Below are 20,434 nucleotides of genomic sequence, written 5' to 3' on the forward strand. Positions count from 1 at the left end.
CCTAGACAACCCTATCTATTCCGGGCTTTCCGGGTCCACACCCTTCCCCAAATGACCTAGGAGGCAAACTAATGGTGAGTGCATAAGGGCAATAGAATATACCCAGCCAAGCAAGGACAGTCAAATCTTGTAAAAACCATGCAGCATGCCAGTAATTAATAAAATCGGAGCAAGCCGACATTCACAGAAAAACTGGGCTTAGTTCCCCAAGATGGCGGGAACAACCTCCCTGCCGAGTTCCTTCAAAACTGTTAACAAGTGAATCTAGAAGAATTGATGGAAGTCGGAGGGCAAAGGCCACACCAAATATTTTACTGCAGATTTAAAATTTCATACATTCAGTTTGTATATTGGTAATTGACAAATAAATGGTTAACACTTTTATTTCAGAAAGCATTCTTTCTTTACAGCATTTTCATTATACCGGCCTATAACATTTGCACAGTACCGTATGTAAATGCTTTATCTACTACAAGTTTATTTCAAGAAGCCGCATAAAAGAGACTGTGCCGACCTCCAATAAGATGAATATGTGAATCCTGCTCAACTGTATGTGGAATAGGATGAGACAATCAAGGCTTTGTGAGATGCCCCATCATCGCTACGTAATTAATGGGGGCTCTGATAGGAGACACCGCTGACTGTCTGCCACTCGCAATACTCAGTCCGTTATTGTGCAGAACTTGCAGCATTTACATAATGGAGCTGTTACATTTCAAGAGAGCTTATTAGAGGTAACAATCTTAGTGATGCCATGCGGAGATCTGAAATCATCCACTTCAAGGGATACAAGTGCCAAATGTCTTTATCGAGGCTCGACTAGAGAATAAGGTGCGGAGAATTCAATAACCACCTAATACAAATACTAAGAGAATGTGAAGCAATCAGGAAATGCAAGCGGGAAATCACTGATCAGAGATAGTCTTCATCAGGCTGACATAGGAGCAAAAATAGCTAGCATATCATCCCTTTCTCCTCATCAGATTTTAGAGGCTGCCCTACTCTCCATCTGGGGATCAGAGGATTAGGAGACCATCCGTGTAGACAGGCAATACTATACACAGCCCATCCAAGTACATTGGTGACTGTAGTAGGAGCTCTACATGGGTAGGTGGAGATCAGAGCTCTGGAGTGGGGCTAGTTATGGTTGGACTCAAAAAGATAGTCCGACTGCTCCTGACAAGTTATGTATAAAGCAATTGGAGACGGAGAAGTTGGAATCGGGCTGTGGAAAAATAGAGGCGCTGTAGTCAGAGTCAGGGGTTTGACAAACTCTACAGAGGCGATACAACCTGCAAGGAAGTTAGTGTGTGTGTGTGTGTGTGTATGTGTATATATATATAACTTTAAAGTTTTTTTTACTCCAAATCTATAAAGGTATATTATTTATCACTGCAATGTGCTCTGTAATACAGTGGTAGCAGTTCAATATGGTGGAGGAAGCTGGTAGACTACCTTTAAAGGGATCCTATCATTGGATATCCTTTTTCTGACTAACACGTCGGAATAGTCTTAAGAAAGGCTATTCTTCTCCTACCTTTAGATGTCTTCTCCGCGCCGCTGTTTGGTAGAAATCCCGTTTTCCTTCAGTATGCAAGTGAGTTCTCTCTCAGTACAGGGGGTGTCCCCAATGCTGTGAGAGAACTCTCCAGCGACGCCTCCATCTTCTTCTGGAACACCCTCTCCCTGTGTCTGCTTCTGTCCTGGGTTTCAGTCTTCTAGGCCTTGGACAGAGCCAACAGCGCATGCCCATGGCCACAAGAAAATGGCCACTTACAAAATAAGTGGCCATTTTCTTGTGGCCACTTACACAGTAAGCTGGTGTAAGCGGCCATTTTCTTGTGATGTGGGCAGGCGCAGTCGACTCTGCCAAGGTCCGATGGCAGAGCCGACTGCGCATGCCTAGAAGATTGAAACCCAGGACGGAAGACACAGGGAGAGGCCGTTCCTGAAGAAGATAGAGGCGTCACTGGAGATTTCTCTCACAGCATTGGGGACCGTCCCCAGTGCTGTGAGAGAACTCATTTGTATAGCAAAGATGACACAGATTTCATATACTACATTAAACTGCTCTTGCCAGCAGCACTATCAGCTAATTGCACTTTGCTGATAACACTTGGTCTGTTATCTCTCTATGTAAACACACAGATAACACGGAGTCCATTCTGTCCAAGCATCTGCATATTATCTAATCTGCATAAGTATTCTGTGTCTTCTAGGCAGCATGCTGAGACACTATGTTAGGAAAACTCCTTTAATCCAAATTGGCAGTTTCCCAATTTTAAACATGCCATTAATAAGAAAATCTAATTTGCTGCAATTTTTTTTTTTTTTTAACCCCTTCCCGACATGCGCCGTAATAGTACGGCGCGTGTCGGGTCTGTAACTATGGCGACCGCCCGGGAGCCGGGCGGCCGTCATAGCCGCCGGGTGTCTACTGCTTTAAGCAGTAGACAACCGGCTCTAATGCCTCCGATCGGTCCCCGGACCGATCGGAGGCATTAACCCCTCCGGCGCTGCTGTCAAAGGCGCCATCTTCCCGGCGGCGCATGGGCGCCGCCATTTTGGCAGGGATCGCCGGCTCCTGGAGCATGCTCCAGGGCCGACCCCCCCGTTGCCATGACAGCCGGGAGCCTTGTTAAGGGCTCCCAGCCAGTCTGCAAATTCTCTCTTTTGCAGGCTGGTGTATACAGCCTGCAAAAGAGATGATGATTTTTTGCAATGCATTGCAATGCATTAGCATTGTAATGCATTGCATTAGTGATCAGACCCCCTGGGGTTCAACACCCCTAGGGGGTCTAATAAATGCAAAAAAAAATAAAAAAAAAAAGTAAAAAAAAAAAATATAAAAAAATATAAAAAGTATTAAAAGTTCAAATCAACCCCCTTTCCCTAGAACAAATATAAAAGTAGTTAAAAACTATGAAACATATACATGTTAGGTATCCCCGCGTCCGAAATTGCCCGCTCTACAAATCTATAAAAATATTTTTCCTGTTCGGTAAACGCCGTAGCGGGAAAAATAGTCAAAAGTGCCAAACCGCCGTTTTTTCACTGTTTTAATTCTGATAAAAATTTGAATAAAAAGTGATCAAAGCAATAACATTTCCCGAAAATGGTAGAACTAAAAAGTACACCCGGCCCCGCAAAAAAAAGACGCCCTATACATCCCCGTACACCTATGTATAAAAAAGTTACGGCCGTCGGAATATGGCGACTTTTAGAAAAAAAAATTTTTAACACCGTTTTGGAATTTTTTTTAGGGGTCAAAATGTAAATAAAACCATATAAATTTGGTATCCCTGGAACCGTACCGAAACACAGAATACAGGGGACATGTCATTTTGGCTGCACAGTGAACGCCGTAAAACCAAAGCCCGTAAGAAAGTCGCAGAAATGCATTTTTTCTTCAAATCCACCCCATTCTGAATTTTTTTCCTGCTTCCCAGTACATTATATAGAATAATTAATGGTGGCATCATGAAGAAAAAATTGTCCCGCAAAAATTAAGACCTCATATGACTCTGGGAGCGGAGAAATAAAAAAGTTATGGGGTTTAGAAGGAGGGGAGTCAAAAACGAAAAACGAAAATCAAAAAATGCCATCGGCGGGAAGGGGTTAAAAAACAAAAAAACAAGAGCTATGAAGGTAGCCAGAAGTCACAGACTTCTCCTCAAGCAGAGCTGAGGAGGATTGAGCAAGCTAGGCATCAAGAAGCTCTTAGAGCAGCTGAAACGCTGGAGCAGACAGATCAGACACGCCAACAACACACTTATTATATGGGGTTCCAGCGAGCTGCTGAGATCCCGGAACAATCACGGGTATGGCGTGAAGAACAAATTCAGCGACAGGTCAGCTTGAGAGCTGCTGAAACGCCGGAGCAGGCAGATCATCTACATCAACAACATGCTCATTATATAGCATCCCAGCAAGCTGCTGAGATGCTGGAACAATCACAGGCAAAGCGCGAGGAACATTTTCAGCAGCAGGACAGCTTGGGAGCTGCCGCAATGCCGGAGCAGGTGAACCATTGATGCTAGCGGTTTACTGAATATAGGGGGATCATCGACACCAGATGAGGTCGCGGGCATAGGCTAGTGTCCGCATATTATGACAATATTTGTAAAGCTCCAGTGAGACTTCTGCAGCATGGAGAGAATAAAGTCAGGCATACAAAAAAAGTAAAAAGGAGTCAGCTTCCTTTATTTTGTGGCCTGGCAAGACACCAATGCAAAACAACTCAAAAAGTTCTGCTATATATAGTATAGTAGTGCAGCACTTTGCTCAGGACAATTCTGCACAGGAATCGTTCACTTAAAAAAAGGGCAACATGGGACCTATAGAGGACAAGCTGGGAAGATCATAGACGTGAATCAAATCAATGTTTTCGATTTGGAAAACATCTGCTTGGTGGCCAGTATGATAGGTGTGCACTGCGAGGAGTCTCCACGTAGAAGTGGTCACAGCAATTACTTGTTCCTGCGAGAGCTACAATTACCTGCACAGTCAATCAGGCCTACTTGCCATTCACTCTCCAAAATATGATTTATTTTTTCTGAAAATACAGGGCTGAACAACTCTATTTCTTCAGTTAGAAGACTCCACTGAAATTCACTACAGAAATAGAAGTCTTATCCATTTTAAAGCGGTTTTCTTTACAATTTTAAAGAGGACCTTTCACCACTTTTGGGCACATGCAGTGTTATATACTGCTGGAAAGCTGACAGTGCGCTGAATTCAGCGCACTGTCAGCTTTCCCGATCTGTGCCGGTGTAAAGAGCTTACGGTGCCGGTACCGTAGTGCTCTATGGTCAGAAGGGCGTTTCTGACAGTTAGCCAGAGACGTCCTTCTGCCTCGCAGCGCCAATCACGCTGTGCTGTGGAGCGGGGAGGAACGCCCCCTCCCTCTCCTGATAATACTCGTCTATGGACGAGTACTGTGAGCAGAAGAAGGGGGCGTATCTCCCTGCTCACAGAGCACAGCGGTATTGGCAGTGTTTGTACAGAAGGACGTTCCTGACAGAGTGTCAGGAACATGCTTCTAACTGTAAAGAGCTACGGTACCGGGACCGCTAGCTCTTCACCCGGGGAACAGATCAGGAAAGCCGACAGTGTGCTGAATTCAGTGCACTGTCGGCTTTCCAGCAGTTTATACAACTGCCTGTGCCCCAAACCATGAAAGGTCCTCTTTAAAAGGGGCTTTCCAAGTAAAAAAAAATAAATAAATAAATAATATATATAAGGAAAGGTCATCAGTATCAGACTAGTTGGAGTCTAAGACCCAGCGCCCCCATCCATCAGCTCTTTAAGGAACTGATACATGGAGAATGGAGCAGACCAGACAAGTTTACGGCAGTTCAGTTCCCATTCATTTTAATGGGATGGAGACATGACACTGCCATGTGAAAAACAGATGTAGGATTACTTCCGAAGAAGAAGAAAGCAGCAAGGTTTTCGAGTCCTACAGAATCCCCTTAAAAGGAGTCTATCCCATACTCCAATTATATACTGCAACCACTGTGTTGCAGAACATATTACAGGGGTTTTTTGCCTTCCCCTGGATCAACACTGTAGGGATTGTAGGGTTATAGGTTGGACTTGATGGACTAATGTCTTTATCCAACCTCATCTACTATGTATGTAACGATCATTCTCAACCATCTCAATTTTGTAGATATGGGGTAAAACAATTTTATGCAAGTGAAGCTGCTGGTGTATTTAGACAGGTAATGGCTTCAGCTCCTGAAGCACTGCCAAACCGACATCCCCCTGGTGACACAGCAACATGCGTCACCTCCTTAAAAATTACCATAAGGGAGAGGGGGAAAAAAAAAAAAAAAAAAAATTGAAATATATGACACCCCCCCCCCTTTTTTTTTTTTTTTTTTTTTTTTTTTACATTTTCTCGGATATTAAAATAAAATAAATGAGAACCATGCAAAAAATAAAAAAATTAAATAAATAAATTAAAATCACATGTATGAAAACATAAAAAAAAAAGTCCTAAACCAGGGAAAATAGCCTGATCTGTGAACAAGTTGGAGGGGAGAAAACAGATGACTGCATTGGATTTACAGCACCAGAATATCTCAAGAGTAGTTCAGAGGAAAAAGAATCTTGGATCAACTTGAAGGATGCAAACAAGATGAGAAGAGGATATCTTGACTTGGAGATGCTGGAGCTTATGTTATACTTAGCAACCTATTGAACCTAATTAATAAGAGGGATAATAAAAATAAATTAAATGCGGCATTATTAATTCATGTAATGAACTGTAAAATATTTCGAGAGTTAAGAAATTATCAGAATCTTGCGTTATACGTGAATCTTACCAGCGGCGATTAGGAAGACGGCACAGCTGGTAAAAAGAAATTAGCATTAAAGATAAAACATTTGTAAAGCAGCTGCTAGAAAAGGGAGCGAAATTAAAGGGTAATTAATATGTTACCAGATTGAGAGGGAATTAACGCACAAGTGTTGATGCACTTATTACCCCTGAAAACCCCTCCGCCTCGTTCCCAACCTCAAAAATATATAGATCAGATCAGGAGAAGACATAATAATTGCACATAATACCAGTCTATTTTTCTAAGTACAAAAAAAAAAAAGCCACAAGTCTTATGAATACTGCAAAGCCTGCACGGAAGAACCTAGAATCCCTATGGATTCATGTAACTAAAGTATAGACCCCTAGATGATCTCTCCAATTCCAAAACCCAGAACCAGCACATACCAGTTGTTCTAGGGTACTGCAAGCTGCTAGTGGATAGGGAGCGTGTGCAGGCTGCTCCTGGCTCAGCTCGTGCACCAGGACCCAGGAGAGGTTAGTTACACCCCTGATCAGCTTATACTTTCCTAAAGGTGATACAGGGATTCTATTGCAAAAATAATACAATAATTCTAATAATCATACAAATAGAAATGACACAGTTGTAAACGGTCTTGGCAGATCACGAGACATTGGAGACTCCGTCGCAGAATGTGCTTGAAATCGGTGATGAGTAAAATCCTGCAAGGAGGATTTTCCTCTCTGACGCTTTTACACTGAAACAGGGTGGAAACCATTATAGTCTATGGGGTCTGTGGGTTTCCACTGGTAACTGCTTTTTAAGTGGATAGGGTCTCTGACGTTCAGGTTCCCATGCAGACCCGAATGCTAGCTTTAGGCCTCAGCCCCACATTGCGGAAACGCAGCTTTTTTTGTTGCAGATTTTGTTGCAGTTTTTTTGAGCCAAGGCCAGGAGTGGATTGAGCAAAATAACTTCCTATATATTTCCCATTCCTTTTGTAGCCTTTCCTAGGTTTAGCTAAAAAAAAAACGCAGCAAAATCTGCAACAAAAGAATCTGCGTTCCCGTGACATGGGGCCTCAGCCTCAGACAGTTTTTGTGACTTGTACAGAGAGGGACATGATTTTGCAGGAAATGGGTGCGGCAGAGCAGAACATGGACATGATCTAAGTAAGGGGTGCTCACACTTTTTCAGTGTGTGAGCTACTTTATTAGCTGACCAAGGCAAAAGATCTACTAGGGCGGGGCCGGGGCGAGCCTGTGGGTGGGGCCTGGGCGGGTCTGTGGGTGGAGCCGAGCATGCGGGCGGGGCCGGGCGGATCGTGAATGCAGGAGACAGCGGCGTTCTGTGGCCGCCCAGGGATCCCCGCTGTCTGTCTGTTCACCGCGCAGGCTGAGAGTTATCTCTGGGCAATGGCAGGCTGGAGCTGCAGCAGCCCCAGCCTGCCAGTGTCCGGAGATGACTCTCAGCAGACACCTGGGGATCCCTGCATCCCGCAATCGACCCATACGTCCTTTGCGATCTACCAGTAGATCGCAATCAACGTATTGGGCACCCCTGATCTAAGTGGTGACATTGCGTGCCATTCATGTCAACAAATCAATCACTATGATAAATCTGTCTAATGTGACTTTCTACTGTCTAACTTTTAGGCCATGTGAATGTCGCCTATGACAGTATTAGGGAGCCTTCACACGGAGTGACGCTTTGCTCATTCTGAACGTAAAACTTGTTCAGAATGAGCGCGTAAAAAACAGATCCCATTGATTTCTATGGGTGTGGGCATACGCGCGTTACCTATTGAAATCAATGGAAGGCTGTTTTAACTATTGCTTTCAATCACTGACAGGCGGTTTCCTGCTCCTGCTGTCTCTGTCATTTCGGGAATGTTTGTGTACATAAGGAATAACACGATTTCACCTTTGACTTCAATGTTAAATGGGTCTATTAGCAACACAAGACATTTAAAGCGTATCCACAGGATAAACACGAAACAGATTATGACATGAGGATATTTTCATGTACACTGTAAATATGTGAAATCTGATTGGCAGATGGCTGCCTCTGTTCCTTGCTGCCTTTGTGTGAGGTTTGCTCATTCTGTACAGGTGCTATCACAAGTGCCTCTTCCCTGAAACTTACTGAACCATAATGAGGATCTGAATTATTCTCAATCCCGCTACCGTGGAGGAGAATTGTTCTCTTTACAGCGCGGCTCCGAAGTGCTTGAGCTTAAAGCCCTGCTGAAGTGCTGGCTGGGAAGAAAATGAAGATAATTCTAGTACATTATATAATGACATTTTCCTGGAGCTCTGTCCATGCCAGTTTTGTACAGCTGCAAATGTCCTTGTGAGCAAACTCAGTAGCATAACTCCTACATATAATATAATAATACATATAAGCTACAGATGTGTTATCTGCAAGCAAGCAGCACAGCTTGTAGTATGTAAGAATTACCGAGAATGGTGCTGGTTCAGTACAGTGGGCATCTCAGATATCGAATCCCTGCAGATCTAATAATGATGGTTGATCCTGAAGATAGGCCATAAATAGTAAAAGCTGGATAACTACAGTACTTTAAAGACATGCATGTAATATGACCAGTCCTGCCTATACCCCCTTTAAGCACAACTAGTTATTTTCTGCCCCTATATAGTAATAGCGCTGTATTCTGTGTAACATATAGCAATGAAATCTCCTTAGTGTCCCTGTACTCTGTAATACCACCTTAGTGCCCCCACACAGTATAATGTCAATTTGTGAAGGTTATATTCATGTAATGTATGAAAAACATTGTTATCCTTAAAAGCTGAATGCTAGATACAGTTGATTATGCTTGAAACTGGTATAATGTTATATGATAAGATGGCACCTGCATCCAGGATGGGGGCAAGAAAAACAAATGCTTGGCTTGCTGCCAGAAGACAGCTCCCCAAGGTTACCACGCAGGACCGGGAGTAGCTGGCTATCTAAGGAACTGTTTAAACTCTGTTTGATTGAGATATACCATACCAATCAGGAATGAATATGAAGACTTACGTTTTTATATCGCTTCCTTTCTCTGTTACTATTTAACCCCATGTAGTTTTAATAAAAGTGCGTCAGTATTTCCTTGTTGGTTGAGAGAAGAACTAATACCAACATTGTGTGTCTGGTGTCATTTCCTTACTGCTGGCACTCAGCCTAATTAATTAGGACGATGACAGTTAACCAGCGTTATAGGTCAATTAGTCATAAACACGGCTTTGACCTTATCACAATAATGCCACTACACATAGTATAGTGCCTCCTTAGTTCCCCCACATAGAATAATACCCCCATGCTGTACTGCTACCTGATCAAAGAATACTGCCCCCATTAATGCCATACTGCCAACTGTGTGACACACAGGAGGCATAGGGGTACGGCAAAGAACTTTCCCTTCCTTACACCTGCACAATGACAGCAGTCAGGAGAAAGAATGATATGCAGACTGCTGTCCTGCCAGCAGGGACTGTCTACAAAGAAGTAGCGCAAGCAGCAGGGAGAGTGCCGATCCCTGATGTCGCTGCCACTGTGATGTGATCCATAAATGCCCTCACCTGCTGTCATTCTAGGGTGATCAGATCCTGTGAATAGGGTTTGGACAGCTGAGTACACCTTGTATATAAATGTGCCAGCTGCAATCGTAACCCCACAATACATTTATGTCCTCCATGTCCCCCTTTCCATTTTTTTGTCCCCTAGCATGAACTTTTATGAGTGCAGCCTGACAAAAGAGAAAATAGCTGAATATTACTGCTGCCTATTGCAGGATGGAAACAAAAATGCAGAAATCATGAACATGTCATTAAAAAACCCAAAGTCCTGAAAAGAGGACAAGGCTCTTAGGATAAATTAAATTCAGATGACTGCCGGGAGTAGAAATCTATTCAATGGCACTTAAGAATAAATAAAGCTCTGCATTTTATTCTAGATATAAAAGTTGCCCGCATTGCACTGATAGCAGTTGCTTTAGATAGCAAGACATAGGCAATAACCGAACAAACCAGCATTTCCATTTCTTACCATCAAGATATTTATTTGCATCTAGAAACTTGTTCGATGTTCAACTCACAGGTGCAGGGCTGAAAGAAGAGCTCCATTGTTTTCACTCCAATATTATTGTACTAATATATACTAGTAGCTATTCCCAGGTTCACCTAAATTAACCACGTTTCTACTTTTCCTGGATCGGTAGCCATGATAGCAGCTTCTTCATCTTCTCTCACATGATGTACTTCATCAATCCCACTCCTAGGCCCGCTGCTGAATTTACAATTGAACCACAGGACCACGGCCAATAAAACACTGAAAATCCCGCCCCTGTTCCCCCATGGTTACCAGCACTAGCACATAGGTCTTCCCCAATTCTTGCTATTAGAGGTGCTCCAGTGCTGATTGTTTAATACATATTCCAGGGCTGTGCAATCAGTATGTCAAACCACCAACATTTTTCCTCAGCTTGACTGGCAGGCATGTTTAGACATGTAGTAAAGATTCTCTAATTCATTAAAAACCTAGTGATTCTGTTATTGATTTTAGCACTGTTCTTCGTATGACAAAAATAACATTCTGAATTTATACTGCAGGTCAGTACGATTATGTCGATACCACATATGTTTCCATAGAAACAGGGTCGGACTGGCCTGCCGGGGAACCGGGGAATCCCCCGGTAGGCCCCGAGCCTTGACTGCCAGTGATCATTTCCTCAATGCAGAAGCACTGGTCAGGGGCCCGATCAGGATGTCAGGGGCTGGTTCGGGCCCCTGTCCAATGCATTAGTGGCAGGGGCCGGATCGGTAAGCTCGGGGCCCCAGGCTGCCGGCAGCACTGTAATGAATAGAGAAGCACGGCTGCCAGCAGTTTCCCAGGGCCCCGACACTTACACACAGGGGCCTTCTGCCAGTGGTATACATTCCCTATTAATATAGGGAAAGTATACATCAGGAGCACACCAGGGGTAGCAGCTGTCCCTGCAATCTTAGGGCGCATTCACACTACTGATACGCTGCCTGATTCTGAATGTTAAAACACGTTCAGAATCAGCACGTATAAAGCAGTTCCCATTCATTTCAATGGGAGCCGGCATACGAGCGCTCCCCCTTGAAATGAATGGGCTGCTTTTTTCAGCACTCCCATTGAAGTGAATGGGATGTGCTGGCGTGTACGGCTATCTCTGCTCATTCTGAGCTGTACACGCAGGCACTTCCCATTCACTTCAATGGGAGCGTTCGTAGTAAAAAAAGCAGCCCATTCATTTCAATGGGGAGCGCTCGTATGCCGGCTCCCATTGAAATGAATGGGAACTGCTTTATATGCGCTGATTCTGAACGTGTTTTAACGTTCAGAATCAGGCAGCGTATCAGTAATGTGAACTTACCCTTAGGAAGCGATCTCTCTGCAAGCCCGGACTTCCCCACCTCCCCCTCCTCGGCAGACAATGGAGCAATGGGGACAGGTGAAGGTAATTTTTATTTATTTTTTATTTTACACCTCCCGCCAGGCACATGGTTTGATCCAACTCCTGGACAAATCTTTAAAGGATTTATCCATCTTTATAATATTGATGGTCTGTCCTTAGGATAGGTCATCAATATTACATCTGTGATGATACAACAGCCAGGACCTCTGCAGATCAGCTCTTCCAGGACAGTGTGGCTACAGGTAATGGTAACATTTCTAGTAGCTGCGCTGTTCACTTTCCATACAGAGTGTAGCAGTAGGTTTAGGTAATATGTTGTTGCATCTTGTTTGGCAGGTATGCAGCATGGCTCCCTAGATGGTATTGCCTTTAGCTGCCCTGTCTCGGTATCGCTGGTCTGCAGGGTCCTGGTGGTGGGCCCCTAGAAACAATTCCACTGGTGGGCCCTAGACACCCCAGTCCGACCATGCATAGGAACCCCATGATGGAGACGTCCGTTTCACTGACAGACACCTAAGATGCAGTAGTTACTTATGACCACTGCATCTCAAGGGTAAACACGGCGTTATTGCTGTTTTGGCTGTTGAAACAGGACAGACGGGCTCCCATGGTGAGCGCACAGCTTCTGAGCTCATGTGATGACAGTCATGTACAGGTACGTGGGGATGCACTAATAAACCCTCAACTTATATAGATGTGAAAATATGGGAATGGTTTAATGTAACATACATATACATAATTATTAATATTATATTAGAAAAGCTTATATACACCTTCCAATATCTGCTCTCGGCACCCGTGCAGTTCTGCTATGAAGTTGGCAGTACCACTCAGCTTTACTACACTGTTTCCCCAAAAATAAGATTGTGTCTTATATTAATTTTTGCTCCCAAAGATGCGCTACATGTCTTATTTTCAGGGGAGGTGTTTTTTTTTTTTTAATAAAGAGGAATTCACATTTATTGAACAAAAAAAAAAAAAAAAAAAAAAAAAAGAACATTCCTGCATGCACTATTATGCCCCATAGTGGCCCCTACACACAATATTATATCCAGCAGTGGCCCCTGTACACGGTATTATGCCCCATAGTGGCCCCTGCACACAGCATTATCCCCCATAGTGACTCCTACACACAGTATTATGCCCCATAGAGGCCCCTGCACACAGTATTATGTCCCACTGTGGACACCCATGAACAATTATTATACTCTGGGGTCTTTTCAGACCCCAGAGTATAATAATCAGAGACTGAGGGGGGGAATACCAACATAAAAAACATTGTTACTTACCTATTCCTGGCTCCACTGCAGTCCTCAGTGGCGTCGGCCATTTTCAATGATGTCCGGGACGTCACATGACCTGGGACGTCTAGAGCCCGGAAAGGTAAGTAACAACATTTTTATGTTCCTTCACCTCTCCCGGGCCTCCGATCATTATACTCGGGGGTCTGAAAAGACCCCCTAGTATAATAATAGTGTTTGTGGGGCCCGCAGCGTCACTTACTGATCCTGGCCACTGCCAGGATCAGTAAGTAAATAGGGCCAGTGACTGGCTGGAGTTACTCCAGCCTATTAAGAAAAAAAAAAAAAAAAAACGCAGCGGTAGCGGCTGTCACCAGGCCCCTAATGTCCTGGGCCGTGTGGCAGCCGCAACCGCAGCTACCCCTGTAGTTAGGCCCCCTGCAAACGAAAACTACTATGTCTTACTTTCAGGTGCCTTATATTAGGCAATTCAACAAAACCCCTGCTAAGTCTTACTTTCGGGGGATGAGCTATTTTCGGGGAAACACGGTATGCATGATCTTGAGCCTGGCTCATCTATATGTGACTAGAAGCTTTGGGTTTTTGTTAAACTTATGTCTAGGACTCTTCATATGAGAATTAGTTGGGACACTAAACCACGGGTGCATAAGAACAGATTCCCTTTAAATACACAGCCCTGAAAAGAACATTCAAAGCCCCAGTAGTAAATGACTGCCGGATGTGGCGCAGCCAGTTGGATTTATATCCATTAGTAGACGTCTGAGAACAAATGAATTGCTTCAGGATATAATGCCGCGGGGAAATTAAAAGTGTAGTAGAACAGCTCCTGCATATTTGTAGTGAATGAATAATAATGACATGCAGGATCGTAGCTGGAACAAGTATTGAAGTTATCTCGCTTACTTTTCTTATCTGTAGAAACTGGCGCTTTATTTCCAACTTCAACTTCGTCGTCGCTGTCCTCACTACTGGTGCTGCTGACATCTAACACAATGTCCCTCTGTGGGTCCACTCTCAGGAAGTTCCTGCATTCAAAGGTCAGATGTCCGGCTGAAAGGGAGAAGACCATAATAACTAGTGGAACATAAGGCAGGGAAAATAAGCCATCACTGCAATGTCAGCGGTCTCTATAGGAAGAGTAAAGCCACCATATAAAGTGTGTTCATTACGGCCTGTCTGTAATCTCATAGAGTGTCACTGCTTTCAACCTTTGTATAGCAAAATGGAGAGAAATAGATATGTATACAGAGAGAGAGTGAGAGAGAGAGTGATATATAGGTACATGTATAGAGAGAGTTTATACATAGATCCAGAAAGAGAGCACTATAGAGGTCTGACGCTAGGTTCACACCTGCATTTGGGTCCACTTGGGGACCTGAAAAATGGAAACCCAATCAGCTTAAAAAGCAGTTACCTGCCAAAACCTGCAGACCCCATAGACTATAATGGGTTCCGCTTGGGTTTCTGCCCCAAGAATGGGGAAAGAGAAGTCCTACTGAATGGGGAAACAGAATCCTGAGTGTAGAAGTGAACACAGCCTTAATAAAGGGCCCGACTGACCTCTTGATAAATCTGGCAGAAGTCCTGGTGCCAAAATGGAAATCTACTGAAGTAGACTTCCATCCTAACCCACACTAGGTAAAAGGATTTTGTTTTAGTAAATCAGCCAGGTCACGATCTCCACCCTGCAACATTATGCACATTCTCACAGGGTGTGAATTTCCACTTAAAGAGGACCTTTCATCAAATCGGGCACATGCAGTTTTATATACTGCTGGAAAGCTGACAGTGCGCTGAATTCAGCGCACTGTCGGCTTTCCCGATCTGTGCCCGGTGTAAAGCGCTATCGGTGCCGGGACCGTGGCACTTTAGTGTCAGAAGGGCGTTTCTGACAGTTAGCCAGGAACGTCCTTCTGCCTCGCGGCACCTATCGCGCTGTACTGTGTTCCTCCCCGCTCCACAGCACAGCGCGATAGGTGCCGCGAGGCAGAAGGACGTCTCTGGCTAACTGTCAGAAACGCCCTTCTGACACTAAAGTGCTACGGTACCGGGACTGATAGCGCTTTACACCGGGCACGGATCGGGAAAGCCGATTTCCAGCAGTATATAAAACTGCATGTGCCCGATTTGATGAAAGGTCCTCTTTAAAGGGGTTTTCCAGGCAAAAAATAATTGATGACCTAGGCCAGGCCACTTCCTGCGAAGCCAATATTGAGTTATCGGGGGCAAGTTTATACTGTGCCCTGAATGCACTGTAAAAAATGTTATATCACCACTTTAATATGTAGCGATTTTCTGCAACATAGAAACAAAATTGTTATGGACATAAAACAAAATGACAGGGGCAACACGGTGGCTCAGTGGTTAGCACTGCAGCCTTGCAGTGCTGGAGTCCTGGGTTTGAATGCTACCAGGAACAACATCTGCAAGGAGTTTGTATGTTCTCCCCGTATTTTTGTGGATTTCCTCCCATATTACAAAGACATAATGATAGAAAAAAAGAAAAAAATGTATATTGTGATCCCTATATGGAGCTCATAATCTACGGTACATTAAAAAAAAAACCCAAAAGACAACAATAAATGAAATAAATATGCCGGTTAGTCATCTTGCTGGAAAGTGTTCCCGACTACTCTTGTTCTCTCCGTGACATTGAAACTATACAGCTAAGCAAACTGCCAATGACAGTGATCCCTATCAACCACCCGACAGGCCTCATGTATAGAAGGCAGAGGAGCCGTATACTGGGTGCAGTTACATAACTACGTATAATCACAAGACAACATCATGTCCAGGTTACATAATACAGGACTGCACTCAGGGTAATAGTGAGCCATACCGTCTAGACCAGGGGTCTCAAACTCGCGGGCCGCATGCGGCCCCCCCGAACAATTTTGTGCGGCCCGCACAAGCCTAGGGACGCTGGATCCAAGTTGAATCCGGACGTTTCACCATTTTGCCCACAGGCAGTTTTATATACTGCCGGAAAGCTGACAGTGCGCTGAGTTCAGCGCACTGTCGGCTTTCCCAATGTGGGCCCAGTGTGAAGAGCTTACGGTCCGGTACCGTAGCTCTTCTATGGTCAGAAGAGCGTCTCTGACACTCAGTCAGAGACGTCCTTCTTCACAGCACAGCCAATCGCGCTGTGCTGTGAGAGCCGGGAGGAACTCCCCCCTCCCTCTGCTCGCAGTACTCGTCCATAGACGAGCATTATCAGGGAGGGAGGGGGGCGTTCCTCCCGGCTCTCACAGCACAGCGCGATTGGCTGTGACATGATTGTGGGGACATGAAACTGGGGGCAGAGATGGGGGGACATGAATCTGAGGGCAGAGATGGGGGGACATGAATCTGAGGGCAGAGATGGGGGGACATGAATCTGAGGGCAGAGATGGGGGGACATGAATCTGAGGGCAGAGATGGGGGGACATGAATCTGAGGGCAGAGATGGGGGGACATGAATCTGGGGGCAGATGAAGGGTGTATATGTAACTGAGGGAAAGATGGAGGGGGGACATATAGTTTACGGGTGACTGTAGGAGGATTATACAGTGTGGGGGCACATGAAAAATGAATGGGCGGAGTCAACATAAAAGTGGGTGGAGCTAAATTTGCCGCGGTGCGGCCCGCCGACTGGCTGGGATCTTGCTCTGCGGCCCACATGCTGAGTTGAGTTTGAGACCCCTGATCTAGACTATAAATAATAGCTATTCATCTATATGCTGACGAACAATGAACACTTACGATATCCACACTTCTTGCATCCCGCCCTGATGTTATCTTTATTTACACCTGGAAAAAACAAAACAGGAAAAAAAATACAGATTATTGCAAATTTTATTTACTTTGCTTATTCTGGACACTCACAATGTCAGGTGTCCATCGACTTTATGATCTGTAAAATTTTGCGGCTATTTTTCCCCTTTATATTACAAGACTGTAAGAAAAAGCGCAGAATGAGTTACATAAAGAATCAATACACGGTCTTTACCTTTATGATGCTGCTGTGGAGCTATGAGAATGACAGTAAAGGTTTTCAATTTTATGATGGCCATAGTAAAGCTTCAAAAAGCCATATTGAAAAATGTAATAGTAATGTCACAGGCGGCCATTTTGTATCCTGTAAGCCATACTGCTACAACAGAAGGTTGATCAATAGTTCTGGTTGTATAACACACTGGCGTCTGGCCAGTGTTCTGGGGTATTTGATATTTTGGCCTCCCGACAATTGTGTGTCCACACTTACTGAATAACATATGTGCTTATGTTACATAAGTCCTTTGTTAGAAAAAGGTATTAATATTGCCATGTTCAGGAAAATCTCTCACTTATCTGAGACTCCTAGTCCTAGCCCGTTTGAGGATCAGTCACAGTGTGGACTCCATGTAGCTTTTCTTACCCCAATACCCAATCACTGGCTTAAGCGGGTCACTACAGCTAGCTATAACTGGATAAGTGGTCATTTCTTACAACAGCAGCGGGAAGGGGCAGTGACACACAATACCTCAGCTCTCTCCCAATCACTTTAATGGGTGAAAGCTGCAGTACCATTCTGGACCACTGTACAGTGGATGGAGCTGTGCCATTTTCTTTGCTGCCGCAAATGCCTTCAAATCAGTAGTTTGGTGGGGGTGTCCGGAGGAGGAACGGATAATGGCAACCACTTCTAAGGAGAAGTCATCGATATAAAAGTTCTGCAAAGCCACCATTATGCTCCTTCTCTAGAAAATATTATTCAGCCACAATATCCTGTTGAAAATTGGAAAATATCTACTTGCTTTAAAGAAACTGCGGCCACAAGAAAAATGGCCACTTACACAGTAAGTAAGCGCCATTTTCTTGTGGCCTGTGGGCATGCGCAGTCAGCTCTGCCCGAGGCCTACAAGTTTGACCGTCAGCGCCGGAAGGAGACGCGTGAAGAGGACATTCCTGAAGAAGGAGGCGGCGGTGCTGGAGAGTTCTCTTGCAGCATTGGGGACGCCCCCAGTGCTACGAGAGAACTCATTTGCATACCGACGAAAACTGGGATTTCTACCGAACTGCGGCGCGGAGAAGGCATTTAAAGGTAGAAGAAGAATAGCCTTTCTTAGGCTGGTCTTACACGACCATAGTTTAAGACCGCAAATGGTCCGCAATTGAGGGTTTTCAATTGCGGACACATTATATTCAATATGGCCTCTTACACCACCGGATATTTTATCCATGGTGTGTCGGGCCGCAACCGTGGTCCCCATTTTATAGAACATGTCCGTAATTCACGGCACTGCACGGACTCGCCCATAGAACTCTATGGGCGAGTGCAGCAGTTTACGGGCATCCGCGGAGTCTATGTTGATGATCAGCAACTAGTACTGCTGATCAGCAACTTGCGGACCGTAAATGCTCGGTCGTGTAAGACCAGCCTAAAGGCTATTGCTACGTGTCAACGAGAAAGAAAAAAATGTTTTAATGGTAGAATCCCTTTAAATGATTTTATTGTCAGACTTGGTAGAATTATCTATATCATTGACTGACAATATAAACACTGCCCTACAGTCATACATTATTAAACCATGTAGACTGTATGCATTTTTATATCTATACAAAATAGTTCTCATTCATAACACATCGAGACTGAGATTTGCTCAGATGTTGATCTCTGAATCCCAACAACTTCTGGAGGCTTTTAGATGTCTTGAATTCTCATCTGCAAAGAATTATCTTCAGCACTTGGGATGTTAATGTAACGATTATTGCTAGTTGGTGGTAAGAGGCCAAATCATTCAAAGCCAAAACTAGATTTTACCTTTAAAATTGTGTCACTTTATATTTTATGGATTAGTTATTTTAACCCCTAGTGTCAGACTCCTGTGTATTTTTCTAGTCTAGCACTAGTGGCCACTATTCCTCTTACTTTGAAATACTGTTGCACTTCCACTCCTCACCACTGGAGGCATCTTAGGACCGATCTGTACCAGTGTGAAGCCTTCTTGTTTTCTGTTTGGGCCTATTTATACCCATGAGGTAGTACAACACTCTGCCCGAGTATTGTGACTTGTTTCCAGTCTCCCCAGACTGGTCTACTCCATTTCTTTGTTGCTCTTATGTTCTACACTTCCAGCCGCACCTTGGACTGCTCCTCTTTAGTACCCATCTGCTCCTGGCTCATTTCATCTGGTCACCGGATTTCAGCCGTGTATACCAGTAATGTAACATATTAAAAGATCACAATTGTGAAATTCTGGGGCATTTCCATTACTAATGCACCTCAGCAATTGTCATTCCCATTAGACAACTACATACAAACACAATACTTACATATACACACAAAGGAAAATTGAACAGCACAAACCACTGCTTAGTATTATTTCTGCAGATACCAAAAAGGAAGAATAATCTTCTAATCGTAGCCTCATTGCGCTTGTCATGCCCCAACATATAAGATCTTGACCTGACTTCTCTTCAAGTAGTCTTGAGTGGAAGGGGAAATGAGCTTGACATGGTAAAAAGGTTTTCAGCATAAATATTCGTGTCACCACTCTTGGTCCCGGCTGAACCGCAAATTGAAATAATTCACGTCAGTTTCTCAGAAGAGACGACTAATGGCCATCGTGTATTGTCATTTAGAAAATAGCTTTTCAATGTAGGTTTTCATGTAGCTTTCAAGCAGAATAATGCAGAACGCTGTGCAGAATTCTTAGACCTGCATTTTGGGCAGTCTGTGCTCAACAATACATGACAATAGGTCTTTAATGAACAAGGTCCCTACACAATGGCTGTCATGATAAAAGATAAAACGCTAAATCAGGAGAATTCTTAATACATTTCTAAAAATTGGACATTGAATTTCCTATTTATACTCCATGAAGGGACTTTATCACCGCCAAAATTTAAAGGGGTTATCCAGTTACTAAGATGGGTGGTCTATCCTTAGGAAAGGCCATCAATATTAGATCAGAGGGGGTCCAACAACCAGTGGGGGCCTTATTTGAAGTCTATGTATGGCGAGGGCGCACGGCTGAATCAGTAAGAGTCCTGGGTCTCTGACTGTAGGCACTGCCGTGGCTATGGCTCCTGCTTGGCTAGCAGCTCCTGACCCGGGTGTCATATTTAAAGCCCGGCATGTGCCGTACAATTATGGTGGAATAACAGACGGTCTGGTTTAAAACAGAAAAATAATCATTAGGAGGCCACACAGTGGCTCAGTGGTTAGCACTGCAGCCTTGCAGCGCTGGAGTCCTGGTGTTCAAATCCCGCCAAGGGCAAAAAAAACATCTGCAAGGAGTTTGTATGATCTCCCCGTGTTTGCATGGATTTTCATCCCATATTCCAAAAAAGACATACTGATAGGGAAAAAAAGTATATTGTGAGCTCTATGTGAGGCTCACAATCTACATAAAAGAAATTAAAAAAAAAAAAAATCATTATTCGCCTTGCTGTTCCTCAGAGCAATTGTTTCCAAG

General features: G+C 44.1%; 1 protein-coding gene across 1 annotated transcript in view; it reads right to left on the reverse strand.

The window, feature by feature from the left end:
* The window catches only part of SREK1IP1 (SREK1 interacting protein 1), a 46,553-nt gene that overhangs the window by 18,756 nt on the left and 7,363 nt on the right, over positions 1-20,434 (reverse strand). The window contains exons 2-3 of the mRNA XM_075269999.1: positions 16,737-16,784; positions 13,899-14,045 (exon numbers count right to left, since the gene is read on the reverse strand). Of these exons, the coding sequence (XP_075126100.1) occupies positions 13,899-14,045; positions 16,737-16,784 (195 nt within the window). The remainder of the gene's footprint in view (positions 1-13,898; positions 14,046-16,736; positions 16,785-20,434) is intronic.

This window comes from Leptodactylus fuscus, chromosome 1, assembly GCF_031893055.1.
Source record: "Leptodactylus fuscus isolate aLepFus1 chromosome 1, aLepFus1.hap2, whole genome shotgun sequence".
Classification (NCBI taxonomy): Eukaryota; Metazoa; Chordata; class Amphibia; order Anura; family Leptodactylidae; genus Leptodactylus; species Leptodactylus fuscus.